Source organism: Danio rerio, chromosome 10 (assembly GCF_052040795.2).
Source record: "Danio rerio strain M-AB ecotype USA chromosome 10, GRCz13ab, whole genome shotgun sequence".
NCBI classification, from domain to species: Eukaryota; Metazoa; Chordata; class Actinopteri; order Cypriniformes; family Danionidae; genus Danio; species Danio rerio.
The window spans coordinates 32435542-32447583 of record NC_141030.1 but is presented as its reverse complement, the minus strand read 5'-3'; the positions used below and the strand labels follow the sequence as shown (position 1 = coordinate 32447583).

Below are 12042 nucleotides of genomic sequence, written 5' to 3'. Positions count from 1 at the left end.
AATTAAACCAACCTGTCGAAAAACATTACCTAAATGTACTAAAATGATTTAAAGATAACCTGAAATTGTCTTTTGGTTGTCTTGCAGGATGAAACATCGTATGTCAACGGAAAAGCCACATACAAACTGACGGTGGTCCCGAGTAAGAACCTCACCGTCAGCTGCCTCGTGACCAATAAACTCGGTTTCGACACAAAGGACATCAGCGTGTTTTCCCGTAAGTACCGAAGAGGTTTCCTGCTGTGAAGGCCGCTTACTAACCACTCAATCGATCCCCTTTAAAAGGCTCATATATAGGGCTGTCAAGAACAGATTTAGATTAAAACAACCATTGGGATACATATTTACCATGGATAATAACGTATTAAAGTGGTTTGAAGTGGAACAAACATGTATAGATCAAAAATAGATAACCACTGTAGATCAAAAACACTGAAATATCATGTTTATTTGAGCCATAGATGTGGAAAATGGGATATTGTTTTCATTAAATGTCAGATACCCAGACAGCACACATACGTTGGGCCGACGTCGTGCCGACTTTCAAAATTCCATCGGCGCGATGTCGCTCAGGGAGCGTTTGCTAATTGGCAAAATGTCGCCGCGACGTCGGCAAATGATCGGAAACGCTGTCCGGCCGATGTTAGGACGACGCAACCGGAAATGCCGGCCGCTCCGCGGAGGCGCTGTTCTCAGGCGTTTTGCTCCATACTTATGGACCACTAGCTGCAGCAGCTGCTTATTTATAATAAACACGACACACCACTCTCAATAACAGTTGAAGATTTATTAATATTTTTCACAAACATACAAATAGATTAACATACTTTTATCACACATAACCATGTTTTACTACGTTTAAAACAAAACCAACAAGTTGTACTATAATCATGGCTGAAATACTGTGCAATAAAGATTTTAAATACAAAGTCCATTGCAGCATTTACATTAAGACCATAGGAATATTTACAAGTACTTCAAAACATGTACACTAAGGGTGACTATAGTTTACTATAGTAAAAACACAAATCACTTGTGTAAGCACATGTTATAATGCTTATAATTTCTTAAATAGTGTTAAAGAAAATGCATGTTTCCAAGACTATAATTTTAAAATACAAGATAATACCAGTCATGTGTTCAGTATCCAAAAGACTTTCTTCAGGGAGTTACGATAAAAAAAAGAGTACACAAACACAAAATAAATACCAAGCAAACAATATTTACAGTAGTAAATAAAATCATACAAATTAAAATAATTGTCTGATAAAATTTTATTAAAGTCTGTAGTCAATTTTTTTTACATTTTTTTTATAAATGGCATTCAACAATTTGCAATCTCCTCTGAACTAATAACACACCCATAATATAAAATAATACTTTCTCAGAGATAACCAGTTTTTTTTAAGCAAACTCTAATGCACGACACAAAACAGATTTTGTCATTATATTTATATATATATATATATATATATATATATATATATATATATATATATATATATATATATATATAAAAACCTTAATTTCTGTTTAACGGAAATATTTTTTAACACATTTCTAATCACAATAGTTTTAATAACTCATTTCTAATAACCGAGTAAATAATATTTGACTAGATATTTTTCTATACAGCTTAAAGTGACATTTAAAGGCTTAATTAGGTTAATTAGCTTAACTAGACAGGTTAGGGTAATTAGGCAAGTTATTGTATATCGATGGTTTGTTCTGTAGACAGTCGAAAAAAAATGCTTAAAGGGGCTAATAATATTGACCTTAAAATGTTTTTTAAAAAATTCAAAACTGTTTTTATTCTAGCCGAAATAAAAGAAATAAGACTTTCTCCAGAAGAAAACATAACATTTTCTTGCTCTGACCTTTATTTATATAAATAAAACTGGTTGTAAATTGTGTACAATGTTCCAAGAAAACAGACAAAATTAAAAGAAATAACCTGTCATTTACTTTTGTTTTATCTTGTGGAATGTTGCTTACACATAAAAGGGGATATATAGGTGGAATAAAAAGTGTGTCGCCATCCTCGAAATTGTTCTTGTATGTTGTCTTCATCTTTAGTCTTCACAAGTGAGGCTGGCCCAAACCGGGACTGCAGTAGCCAAATCTAATCCTTGTAGTGGGAACCCTTAAATAAAGCAAGAAACCAAAAGGAGAAAGATTAGCATTGCAGCAGTTCATATTACCACAAATATAAATTATTTGTTTCATGACATATAACTGGAGTATGTGTTATGCAAGTGACTAGCTAAAATGTGTAATTTAATTTAAACTTAAAGAGTGTGTCTGAGCACTAATTTTCAGAAATGCCATTTGAAAGTTAAATTCCTTGTGAAATTATAATGAATGTTTTTTTTTGGTTTTTAGTATCATTGTGTTAGTATAAATGTGTCTCTAAATATATGTCAAATCTTCAGATACCACATTACATGCAAATTAAACTAAGTTTCGTCAACTAAAATGTCACACTGTACACCACATTTAATATATCATAGCTAGGGCCAGGAGGAATCTGCGGATGTTTTTTGCTATTTCTGCTGAAACTTTTGGTGGAAGTCTGCGGATTTCTGCGGAATTATTTTGGGAGTATCATAACTAAAACCTTAATATATGAAATAAAAAATAATATATTTTAAAGTTTTATTTAATGTTTAAAATGCAAATCCAATTAGATTCACTTTATTTGGTAAATAAAGCAAGTTTTTCATGTAACATATCTAGTAAGACAGAAAATATTACTGTACAAACTGCATTGTACATAAATCAGATGAACATTTTCACATTAGTCAATAATATTACTGAAATTAATAAAAAAACTGAATAAATATAGATTTACACACATTTACTCAAGTAAATAAACAGAATTAATGATAGGCTAAACATCTGCGGAGTTATGCGAAAAATCCGGGTGGGCCAAATCATAGCTTTATTTCTGCTACAAAAAGGTTTTTCAGCAAACAACTTCTATTATATGTAGGCTATAGAGGAGGATATATGAAGAAATTATATATTCAACTCTCTAATTAAATGCACCTTATGCAGCTAATCAGGTCTTTTAGGCTTATTTGAAAACTTAAATGACGTGTTGACCACAGTTGAACAACGCTCAGTGAGAATACTTTTTTTCCACAAATTCTTTTTGTTCTAAAGAAACATGTCTGATTGCTAGCAATCATCAAAGAGCAAACTTTTTTTTTTTCAAATAAATACTATGCTTTTAAAAATAAACTTTTCATACATCAAGAATACTAAAAATATGTTTATTTAAAATGTTTTATATATAAAAAAAAAACAGCTTGAGGAGAGAATCAGTACATTGGAATACTATTTTTTCAGAAGGATCATGTGACACTATTAATTATATACATTGTATTAAATTCACAGTATTACTGCTTGACTGTATTAATTGAATAAAGCTGACACTATCAGAAGAGAATTTACCATACCAACCTAAAAGCTATGAAACAGTAGTGTATGTTTAAGATGTTACTTACTAGTCCTATTGTACTTTGGAGAGGTTGTCTGACAGGAGGATCCCTTCAACTCAGCAGAATTCTCAGCAGACCATCAGCGTACACCAATCTAAGAATAAAATAAGCAATTTGTTAAAAACCAAAAATATATATTTTATATTTCCAGGTTTATAGGAAAGAAGAAAGCTAAAGCAGATTTAAAATGTAGAAAAAAATAAAACCTATTGACAATTTAATGGCACAACATACCCTAAACTAAGCACGCTCAAATGGTTAATTTTAACAGTTAAGGATTCATTCATTCATTGTCTTTTGGGCTTAGTCCCTTTATTAATCTGGGGTCACCACAGCGGAATGAAAGGCCAACTTAGCCAGCCTATATTTTACGCAGTGGATGCCCTTCCAGCTGTAACCAATACACACTCATTCACACACACTTATACACTATGGTCAATTTTAGCATACCCAATTCACCTATGTCTTTGGACTTGGGAAAACCGGAGCACCCGGAGGAAACCCATGCCAACACGGGGAGAGCATGCAAACTTCACACAGAAACGCCAACTGACCCAGCCGAAGCTTGAAGCAGCAACCTTCTTGCTGTGAGGCAAACGTGCTACCCTCTGCGCCACCGTGCTGCCCTGTTAAGGAATCAGATTAATATAAATGAATTGACATGTTTATTTAGTGTCTGACACATTAAATATTGCATTTTTAAATATTGTTTCATTTTAAGATTTATTTCAGAATTAACTATAGAACCGGATATATCGTCACATTTTCATGCACAGCAGCATTTCCAAGAACATATAAAAACAGAATATAGGCCAACTGAAAAAAAAATAAATTAAAAAATTCTGAGGGTATAATCTTGGATAAAAATATCACAGTTTCACAGTATTGTGATTACTGCTCTGAAATGTGTTTTTTTTTATCTCTGTGTAAAAAACAGCTACTTTTTCCCCATTGAACACAATATGTTTTGTTTTAAGAAACATTTAAAATATTTTGTAACAGTAAACATGCCAGGCTAAATAATAATTTAATAAAATAGTACTATCTTCATTAGACTCAAAAACACTGATTTCTTGTGAAGGCATAATAAGCTATTTGTTTTTCAGATGTTTGCTGAATCGTGAGCTGACCAGTAGCTTTTGATGTGGAGGGTCTTTTGCTGCTGTAAATAATGTTGGACTATTTTTTTAAGTCTTTGATAACGCGCTAAAAACCATATACAATGCATCCGGAAAGTATTGATACTTTACTTTTTCCACATTTTTAATGTTTCAGTCTTATTTCAAAATGGATTAAATTCATTAATTTCCTTAAAATTCTACACACAATCCCCATAATGTGTGTTGACCCGATTTTAGTTAATCATTTACAAGTCAATATTGCCTATATGGATTGTAATTTTAAAAAAAATTAACATGTAAAATTGCAGTGTTAAATGCAATGCCATCAAACATTTTAGACGCACCAGTGCAAAAAGCTAGTCTAGAGCACTTGGAATGCTGGTGTAGTTCTAGTTAAATTCAGTTCAGTTAAAGCTGTATATGCAGCAGGTCTCAAGTATAGGATTTAGTATTTAACTAATCTTAACAACTAAACATTTACGAATCTGTATTAGCCAGCTCATGTACTACAATGTAACATACTGTATATTGCCACCTTGATACTTAAGCTTTCTTTAAAATATTTTGTGTTCAACCGATTAATTAATTCTTTCATTTAATTTTTTCTGTGCAATAGTATAGCTTACACTGGTGTATTTGTATGGACCCCCCAAAATAGCGGAGGCCACTTTCTGGCCACCCAAGTATAAACTTCTAGCCTAGCCACTGTGAACTACCTGTCTGTCCTGCTCCAGAACTCTTTGTCGGCTGCTTGTATGTCTGGATACAGCTGCACAAGTCTTTTAACACTGACAAATACAGCCTCTGCACATCCTCACAACCAGGAGAACAGAATGATCAGGAGGACCTAAAAATATAACCAACTGAAATCAGTTGAAATGTATTTTGTCTTGTAATGATGACACAAAAATAAATTATTTTTCACAAAGGATGTGCTGTTACCTATGAAACGGTCTATAATGAATGATCTTTTGATCCTGTTTCCTTGATGTCATTCACTCAGAGATGGTTTGAACATTTGATTGTATCTAAACTGTAATGAATTTAAGTTACAAAAACATTGATAGCAGGACCATTGATCTTGTAACTTATACAAATTGTTAAGTATTGAACAAGTCTGCAACCAAACTAGTCAAGTTAATAATACTAATCTCAACTCAACTATGATTAGTTGTCTTGTTTCTGCTGCCCAGACGGTCACACCTGCTTATAAAAAAAGGAAAAAGTATGGTATTTTTACAACAATGAAACTGCAAACAACTTAACTATAAGGGAGTAAACAGTGAGCATCTTTTATTATAAGCAATTTACTGAATACTTTGTCACTGGTATTACCTAAAAACCAAACGTCCCAAGTTTGGCTCATAGCTGTCCACACATCTGCCCAGTAGCTTGTGGTAATACTGAAGACACTGATCAGCTGGTCCAACTGAGTTTGGAGTTGAACTGCAATCAGGCATCCAATACTGCAAAGAAAGAGAAACTCACTTTGGGTTAACAAATAATGTAATCCCACACATTTCAAGTAATTGTGCAGTTAATTCTCTTAAAATGAATGAATGAATTCTCTTATTGAATTTTCTGAGAGCTTATGATTATATTTTGTCTTCCCAAAATAGCATGTACTGAAACACAAAATTATATAAATATAATTTAATAAGAACGTGACGTGGTGGCACAATAGGTAGTGCTGTCGCCTTACAGCAAGGATGCTGACTCGAGCCGCAGCTGGATCAGCAGGCATTTCTGTGTGTAGTTTGCAAATTCTCTCTGCGTTTGCGTGGGTTTTCTCTGGGTGCTCCGGTTTTGCCTACAAGTCCAAAGACATGGGGTACAGGTGAATTGGGTAGGCTAAATTGTCTGTAGTGTATGAGTGAGAACAAGCGTATATGGTTGTTTCCCAGTGATGGCTTGCAGCTGGAAGGGCATCCACTGCGTAAAACATATGCTGGATAAGTTGACAGTTCATTCCGCTGTGGTGACCCCAGATTAATAAAGGGACTAAGCAGAAAAGAAAATGAATGAATGAATGAATGAATGAATGAATGAATTTAATAAGAGTTAAACTGATCTGTTAACATGTCTGTCAGGAGCTGATCTACCTGTTGTCAAACTGATGAAAATGTTTTCTCAATTTACTTTAACATTTTTGTGTTTGTTTATGTTTTTATAACTTGCAGCCATTGTTAAATTTAAAAGTATTTTAAACATGCATGGACATCTAAATGCATATAGGGCACATATCTCAAAACATTATAAAATATTTCCAGATAAATCAATTTTGAATTAAAATGTATATTAATCTCCAGACTTGCATCTCCCTGATCTTTTTAAAAGAACGGCCATTCGTTTGCTCATCACTGTTTTACAAGTGTCTGGCAGTCAGTCAAAAATATACTTACATATAAAGATGTTCATCAGCAGCACGGCACTTAGGTTAAACTTAGACCTCCTTTTCAGTTGATGTGGAAAACAAAAGCAAAAGAAAGAAAAAAACAAAACGACTGAATACAAGTTGCATATCATGCCTGTACAAATCAAAAATTATTCATTTAGGGCTTAAATTGTCTTGTTTGAGGATGAGTTAAGGTGTAAGGGATGGGTGAACAGTGTAAATATACATGTAATTCATAGCTATGATGTAAAGCTAAATTTTCAGCATCATTACTCAAGTCTTCAGTGTCACTTGATCTTTCAGAAATCTTTTTTTAAGATGTTGATTTAGTGCTTGAGGTTGAACTAATATAATGGTGATTATCAAATGGTGCTGATTTGCTGCTCAAGAAACATTTCGGATTGCTATCAATGCTAAAAACAGATGTGATGACAAATAATTTAGTGTAAACTTTTTTCTAAGATTTAATAAATCAATTAATCATAAAAAATTAAACAAAATAAAAATCACAAATATTACTTCATTAGCAGCAAATCTATATATTTACTAAGTTCTGAAGAATCATGTGATGTGAAATTTAATACCACTCACATGTTTCAATGTCAAAACTTTCTTAAAACAACTGCAATACAGACAAGTAACAGATGCATAATATATAGACATGTAACATGTGCATAATGATGTGCAATGGAAATTCATATGAATTAATCCTATGCTTAAAGTTACCTGTCTTTCCTGTATCTCTGTGATCAGCTCCCTTCAGAAATTTAGGAATCTTGAGTTATATTTTCTGTAGCAGGAGGTTATTCTCTCACTCCTGAAACCACAGAACACTTTTTTACTTAACATTTAGTTTAAGATACCATGAAATATCAAAACACGATTGAACTTTTGATTCACGGTCCTTTACAGTAACGTTACAATGCGTATTTTAGACTACATATGGAGTGCATTCAATAAAACATTGACAAAACCTCTCATCTACACATAAAGAATAAATAAAAGCCAAAACTTTAACAAACAAGTTTAACAAGAGCTAACATTAAGTAAGTTAACGTAATATTACCCTGACGCTAACGTTACCAGTGCTAATATGCTAACGGACTTTTACGAAGACTTACCACTCTTATATAACATACTATTCAACTGAATATTCATCAATTGCCAATAATAAATGTGTGAGGAACAGTTTTATGTAGTATTTGCTTTGTTTTAGGGACTAAACTTACCTGAAAACAGTCAAAACGGCAGCTTGAGAGAAGTCGTGTTGTGTCTTTTGGGTGGTGTCGTGTCGTGTTAGCTTCGTTTCCCATAGCAACATCCTCTCCGCTCCAGTGTTTGAAGACGCGCGCGCGCACATTAAAGTCTTGCAGTATTACATTTATAAACATGATCACTCCATAGACAATTTAAATAATAACCTTGTATTTTAAATCTTGAATTTAAAATGTATTTAGCAGTTTTATATACGCTAATATCTTTAAGACGAGCTTTATAGCCTACTAAACTGTTACAAAACAAACACTTTATTTGTGCATCAGATTCACTGTCAAAAATAAATAACCAATAAATATAAATGCAAGTATATATAAAACAAAGATGTCACTCTGTAAAAAGGTGTTTATTTTAATTAAACAGCCGAAATGCAGAACATACTTGATTTTTACACTGGGAAATGTAGAAAAAGCCACAATAAAAAAAGCAAACAGCAGTTAACACCAGAAAAAAACAACGTTTTCATTATTAAAGCATAACAATAAAACTTTTTATATTTTAATGAATTGAAATCATGTATTGTAGGCATTTTGGTCAGTTTTACTGCATTAATGTAGGCTATTTAAAGCTGGACCGACCGACGCAGTTCACATGATGCATGTCGCGTTGTCTAATTTATTATGCACGCAAAAACTTACTTGTAAACCAAATATGTTGCCGGATTCTTTCATGGGTATGAGAGATAAAGTGCTTCGTCGGCCTCTGGTCGTTAACCGATGCAGAGCCGACGTTTGTTGAGCTGGAACAATAGAACACACGACCGAACGATCATGCGTATGTTTGGCCGACCATATACCGATGTTAGAATTAAAGGGGCCGACGTGTTGACCTTCGGCCGACGTCGGCCCAACGTATGTGTGCTGTCTGGGTATAGGATAAATAATGTGTTTTCCTGCTTCAACCAGAATAATAGGTTATTTGCTAAATTGTCCCTCAGGCTATCTTTGATGCTCTTTTTTCCTTCATTAGAACCTTAAATTAGATTTTTAGCTAAAAATGTGGTACTTGGTTAATCACAAACTGCAAATCTACTGCCGACTCTTTTTAGATTCAAAACATACACAGGCAAAACAAAATTAATGTGCACACCTCTGATTATACAGAGGTCTAATTAAGTGAACAGATTAATGAGTTTAGCTGCCTTTATGTAATCATAATTATTCTAATTAGAAGATTTGACTTGTGAAAAAGGGTTTTCATCCAATAATTTGTATTACAACTAATTCTAGGACTCAACCATTTGTAGGACCCGCACCGTGTTATGCCATAGATTAATTTAGGCCCTGTTTTGGGGTATAATATCACTATAGAATTCCAAATACAAAGACATGAACAAGGTGTGCAGGTTAGTGTATCGTTTATAAAAAAAATTAGGGGAAAAATTGTACACTACCTAACAAAAGTCCTGTCGTTGATCCCAGTTGTAAGAGCAACAATAATACCTTGACATCTTGATCATTTGGAAAAGTGGCAGAAAAAAAATCACCTGTTGAACCCAATCATCACAAATACTGCAGAAAACCTATTGAAACCCACATGGACCCAAGAATCTTACAGAAATCAGTCCAGTTTGGTAAAGGAAAAATCATGGTTGGGGTTACATTCAGCATGGGAATGTATGAACGATCTGCAGAGTGGATGGCAACATCAACAGCCTGAGGTATCAAGAAATTTGTGCTCCCCAATACATTACAAACCACAGGAGAGGGCAAATTCTTCAGCAGGATAGCTGATTCTCATACTTCACCCTCCACAAAGTTCCTGGAAGCAAAGAAGGTCAAGGTGCTCCAGGATTGGCCAGTCCAGTCGCCAGTATGAATATTATTGAGCATGTCTTGGGTGATGAAGGAGGTAGCACTGAAAAATCCAGGGAGATCTCTGGGAGTCCTGCAAGAGCGCTTTCTTTGTCATTTCAGATGACTTTATTAACAAGTTATTTGAGTCACTTCAGAGATGTATGGATGCAGTCATCCAAGCTCTAGGGAGTCATACAAAATATTATTTTCCCACTAAGCCATGACTTTATATTCTATAGTGTAAATTATTTCTGTTAAGTGACAAGACTTTTGTCTTAGCAAAAATTACTGTCCAAATAAAAGAATTAAAAATCAAGGCATAATCATATTTATTTTGGTAAAAGAAGCGTAATTTATAGGTCTTTGCCTTTGATATAAGCCACTTCTGATTCCAAATGATCAACTAGAAGTCAAGTTATTATTTGCTGTTCCTAAAACTAGAAAAAGGAGACAAGACTTGCCAGGTGTATTTGGTACTTATAATTATACTGGATGTGCAACCTATATTTTGAGTTTGCACCTGTGCATATATCATTTACGCAACAGGAAACTCTGTATTGTCATGAACAAGCTCAGCTTTGCTTTATTTTTAAAAAAAAAGCGTTTCATTTCTTGCACGCCCCTATAGCTTTTCTTAATGTATCATTAGGAGCCACTAGTATTCATTCTGTTTTGCCTGTTTATGTTTTAAGCTACATTTCTTGAAAGACCAAGCTTTTATAAATTCTTTCATGAATCACCATGGTTTCAAAACAAAATTCAATCTTTTCACATTCTACTGAAAAATAATACAATTCTAAGATGAGCTTAGGGCTGGGCTAATAAACGATATTATGCATCGAATCGCGATAAAATCTATGTCAGTAACAATGATAAGCTCTGGACTTTTTTACTTTGTATTGATCTAAGACCCAATCACACAGCAGGAATGTGCAATAATGTGAATCTAGAAGTGTGTTAATATAAGAGATGTACCGGATATTTAGCCACCGGAAATTTATCGGGCAAAAATATGTAATGCTATTCAATGGACCCTCTAATTTTTGTGGCTTCAGTCATTGTTGGGATGCTCTTTTGAATCTGGAAGCATGACAACTGATACCGAAATATATATCGCTATTGTTCAATATGGAAAATAATTATCGACATTGCATTTTTACCATATCGCCCAGCACTAGATGAGGTAGATTATTTTATTTTATTTTATTTTTTTGAGCAAGTTGTTCCTTTAAGGTTTTTTTTTGTATTGAGAATAAATAGTTTTGACAGCCCTGATAGATGCCATATCTAACATCATTTACACGCATGTGAGGAGATCTGTGAAAACTAGCATGTTTCGCAGAATTTTGCTTGTTGCACTATTCAAATGCAGGGTGATTTACAGTAGTGGTCATTTTACAATACTGTAATTATTAGAAGTGTGAACACTGGAAAGACAGGACTGGCTGCTCTCTCTCACGTCCTGTTGTTCACTCACAGGGCATGAGACACTGTCTTTCTCTCTTGGTTCTGGCTTTGGCTCGGGTTTTGTTTGTCTGTGTCAGGGTGCTTGGACTGCTGTCCCTTTTCCTCCTCTTCCTCTTTCTCTTCTCTTTCCGACTGCTACCGCATGCTTGTGGTCTCCTTTACTAGAATCTGATTGGAAAACACTCACTTCTGATTTAAACTGGTTTTGCATCTAAAAACCACAGTTGGGTGGTGGCTTTTTCCCCCTACCAAATTTGTGTAAATGCTAGCTACTTTAGGTTTAATATTGCACCCAAAGTTAATTTGATTTTATATCTGATTTCAGTATTTGAGGAGGACAAGCCCAAACCAGGTAAGAGAATCTGATTTCATTCACTTCAATTTCACTTTAAATCAATTAGAATTGATAAGATTACGAGTCGGAGGGTGTCAAGCATCCTGACATCATGCAAACTCTGCTTTCACGTCACACCTACAGGAAAAAA

At 34.0% G+C, this 12042-nt stretch overlaps 1 protein-coding gene and 1 long non-coding RNA gene across 47 annotated transcripts in view; one reads left to right on the top strand and one right to left on the bottom strand.

The window, feature by feature from the left end:
* alcama (activated leukocyte cell adhesion molecule a) overlaps window positions 1-12042 on the top strand; it is a 113448-nt gene that overhangs the window by 95120 nt on the left and 6286 nt on the right. For 2 of the 5 annotated variants that reach the window (XM_087268822.1, NM_131000.1), the window contains 2 exon segments: window positions 88-217; window positions 11883-11909. In XM_087268822.1, the coding sequence (XP_087124948.1) occupies window positions 88-217; window positions 11883-11909 (157 nt within the window). 5 annotated transcript variants of the gene reach the window in all.
* On the bottom strand, window positions 1863-8332 carry LOC147842113 (uncharacterized). Of its 42 annotated transcripts, none has more exons than XR_015501219.1 (11): window positions 8249-8332; window positions 7746-7836; window positions 7027-7076; window positions 6327-6625; window positions 5960-6090; window positions 5787-5830; window positions 5567-5657; window positions 5341-5487; window positions 3954-4129; window positions 3510-3597; window positions 1863-2143 (listed from the first exon to the last, which is right to left on the bottom strand). It is a non-coding gene; the product is annotated as an uncharacterized LOC147842113 (long non-coding RNA). The 42 variants fall into 42 exon arrangements; XR_015501218.1 differs by having other exon boundaries at window positions 3963-4129; XR_015501211.1 differs by having other exon boundaries at window positions 4058-4129.